Source organism: Myotis davidii, unplaced genomic scaffold (genome assembly GCF_000327345.1).
Source record: "Myotis davidii unplaced genomic scaffold, ASM32734v1 scaffold3855, whole genome shotgun sequence".
Lineage (NCBI taxonomy): Eukaryota > Metazoa > Chordata > Mammalia > Chiroptera > Vespertilionidae > Myotis > Myotis davidii.
In genome coordinates, this window is record NW_006286727.1 from 21,767 (window position 1) to 25,224 (window position 3,458).

The 3,458-nt window shown below is 40.5% G+C and overlaps 1 protein-coding gene across 1 annotated transcript; it reads right to left on the reverse strand.

The window, feature by feature from the left end:
- Positions 1–1,244: 1,244 nt before the first annotated feature.
- Positions 1,245–2,049, reverse strand: LOC107182267 (olfactory receptor 6C75-like). The gene is given in 2 exon segments (XM_015560609.1): positions 1,245–1,790; positions 1,792–2,049. Coding segments are annotated over 2 exon segments (804 nt in total).
- Between the last annotated feature and the right edge of the window lie 1,409 nt (positions 2,050–3,458).

Consider the following 3,458-nt stretch of genomic DNA (forward strand, 5'->3'; position numbering starts at 1 on the left):
CTTTCACAGCTGAAATGTCTACATTCTGAGTGTGAGGGTGGAGGGTGGGGTGGGAACTGGGTGGAGGGGGGTTATGTTGGGAAAAAAGAGTAACTAATGTAATAATCTGAACAATAAAGATTTAATTTAAAAAAAAGAAAGACAGACAAAGATAGATTAAAAATTTAGCTCAATTTCTTTTACATCCAGAGGAAAAGAAAATGAGGTCAGAAAAAAATATCTCTATTGAAGAAAATTAATGTAGAACAATGATTTCTGTGAAAATAAAGCATCAAAGAGATAAAGGTAAACATCTTAGAAAAGAAAGTGGGAAAAGGAGAAACTATGATCTGGAAGATACTATTAGATATACTGTTTGTATTAGGCACCTTTGTTCATTTCTTTTATACTAGGGGCCCAGTGAATGAAATCATCTACCACTAGGCTGTGGTGGACATAGGGGTGGGTCACAGCCCATTCTCTGCACCCCTGCCAGGCCCCTCCCACCACAGCTCCTGTTCCTGTGTCTGTTGGTAGTCTCACTGCCATCACCACTGCTCCCACACGCTGAAGGTGCCAACCCCACTAGCACCCATTGATGGCGCAGAACAATTGGGGCTGGCATCAGCGGTGATTCAAGCAGGGCCAGTGCCATCAGTGGGTGTGAGCTGTGGCTCCAAGGCCAGTTACAGGTGTGAGCAGGGCCAGCACCAGCAGTGGATGTGGCGGCAGCTCTGGCGCCAGCAGCGGGTGCAAGAAGCAGCTGCTGACCCCAATTTCCCCTCAGGAGCAGGGGGATGTGGAGAAGCCTTGAGGGGCAATCAGGGCCTGCAGCCTCTGCTTTCATCTGCTGAAGGTGCCGAGCCATCGGGGCTGGTGCCAGGTCGCGGCAACGTGTGTGAGCGATGGCTTCAGCACCATCAGTGGGTGTGAGTGGGGCTGGCACCACAGCAGATGTGAGTGAAGGGCGGGACTGTGGCACACAAGATCAAAGAAGTTTCAGGTACCACCAGAGGCTTGCCCCAATGACAGCAATAGTGGCCAGCCTTGGTCTGGAGCCCCCGCTCACATGCTCCACCATCCTGCCTTGGCCAACATCTGCCATGTTCTCTGCTCTGCCACCTACTGCCAACACCTGCCATGTTCCGCATGCGCTCCCTGGCGGTCAACACACATCACAGTGACCAGTTGTTTGGTTGTACTGCTGTTCGGTCTATTTCCATATTAGGGTTTTATATATATAGATAGGCAATGCAATAGGACATTTATTTCTTTGAGAAAAAAATAAGCCTGTGGACCATAACCATGAAGCCTTTTTTCACCTGTTGGTTCCGTAAAGTGTAGATGAAAGGGTTCAAAAGTGGCGTGACTGAAGTATTGAGCACAGAAATTCCCTTGGAAAAAGATACCTTTTGTTTGACTGACGGGTTAACATACATGAAAATACAGCTGCCATAGGAAAGGGATATCACAATCATGTGCGAAGAACATGTCGAAAAAGCTTTTTTCCTCTGACTAGTTGAAGGGAATTTTAAAATGGTCAAGGCAATAAAGGTATATGATATTATCACCATTATCAACGTGATCAAAAGTGTCACCAAAGCAGAGATGAATCCCATCAGCTCAAGAGTCCGTGTGTCTGTGCAGGAGATCTGCATAAGAGGAGTAGTGTCACAGTAGAAATGCTCAATAATATTGGAGGCACAGAAGTCAAGGTCCTGGCCCAAGATGATTGGTGGAAAGATGACAAAAAAACCAGCCAGCCAACAGCTGAGGACAAGCTGTGTGCAGATTTTATTTTTCATGATGACTGCCTGTTGCCACAGTAAGCAAAAATTTAGGAATGCATGTGCTAGTATAGGAAATTTCTAAAAAGGAAAAGTTCCGAAGGAAAAAATACATGGGGCTCTTGAGGTGAATATCCAGCAGGGTGAGTGTGATGATGATCAGGTTGCCAGTGATGCTTAGAATGTAAATGAGAAGCAGGAAGATGAATAACACCACTTTCCATTGTGGGTCATCAGTCAAACCTGCTAGGATAAACACTGTCACTCTCGTATGATTTCCCATTGCTATACTTGCTATATCTGAATAGAAAAAAAGAAGAAAGATGATTCCAATGGAAAAATAACCATGATAATTAATGTTGAAAGTAAAGTTAGCAAAGTGATGTTTCAGATAAAAAAAATACATTGCTCTTTTATGTTTTCAATATGGGTTTTTTGAGAGGAAAAAATAGTTAAAAATGTAGTGGGAAATTGTACTAGACAATAACCTATATAGCAATAGTAATTGGTGATTGTTGTTATGTGGGTAAGTTAGAGGGATTAGAGAGATTTTCAAAGCATAGGAAAATGTTTTTTTTCTCTTGTTAATATTCAAGAGTCAGGGTGGCATGCCATTTCCTTCTGAATAAAGAAGTTTTTATCCTAGAACCAAAATGATGTCACTAGAAGCTCATAATTTGCCCCCCCCACACACACACGTACCCCAAACCTAGCCATCATCAATAAACAAGGCTAGTATACATTTACTATTTTACTCAACTGAGCAAATTCAAATGCCTGATTCTTGTCTCATTTATTTTCATGGTTAATGAGATCCAATTCCAGGTAAGTGATTAGGAGGTATTCGGGGGAAAAAAATCTCTTCTCAATGGAATTTCCATCCCCTCAATCTCTATTGTAACCCAGCACTTACCAATTAGTACCTTAATTAGTACCTTGACAAAATCAGCAAGCACAGTCTGGTAATGTCAGTCTGTGTAAGAAAAAACTGCAGTTTTGTGAGAATAAGGAATATAAAAGCTGAGAGAAATAGCCCAGGCTGGGTGGGTCAGTTGGTTAGAGTGTTATCTTAATACACCAAGGTTGAGGGTTCAGTCCCCAGTCAGGGCACATAGAAGAATTAACCAAGGAATGCATAAGTTAGTGGAACAACAAATAGATGATTCTTTCTCTCAAAATAATTTTTAAAAATTTCATTAAAAAAGAAGCAGAGAGAAGTATATAAATATGGATTCATGAAATCATATGAGAGGAAAGGAGTAAAGAGAAAGATAAGGACAAAGTTAAAGCTTTATGGAAGCCTAGAAAAGTAAGAAGCGTTTTTTTTTTCTTTTTTAAATATATTTTTCTTTATTTTAGAGAGGAAGGGAGAGGGAGAGAGTAAGAAGATTGAAAATATGTAAATTAGTAAGAAAAAATTGTAGAGAAACTAGTTACCAATGCAGCTTTTTCCATCTGCTTGCCTTTTTTATACTTACCTTTTTGTTCTCTGTCTAAAATACAGACTGAAACATAAACAGTTTTGAGGTCATCATAGCCTAAAAGAGAAGAGAATTATTTGGAAAATTTCAAACACATAATAAATCACAGAATAGTGTGACACAAATTTTAAGAGGTATATATTTTCTTGTCATAAGACTATTCAAATGTTTGCAAACACACAGTTAAAGAAATACCTATAGATAGCTAGTC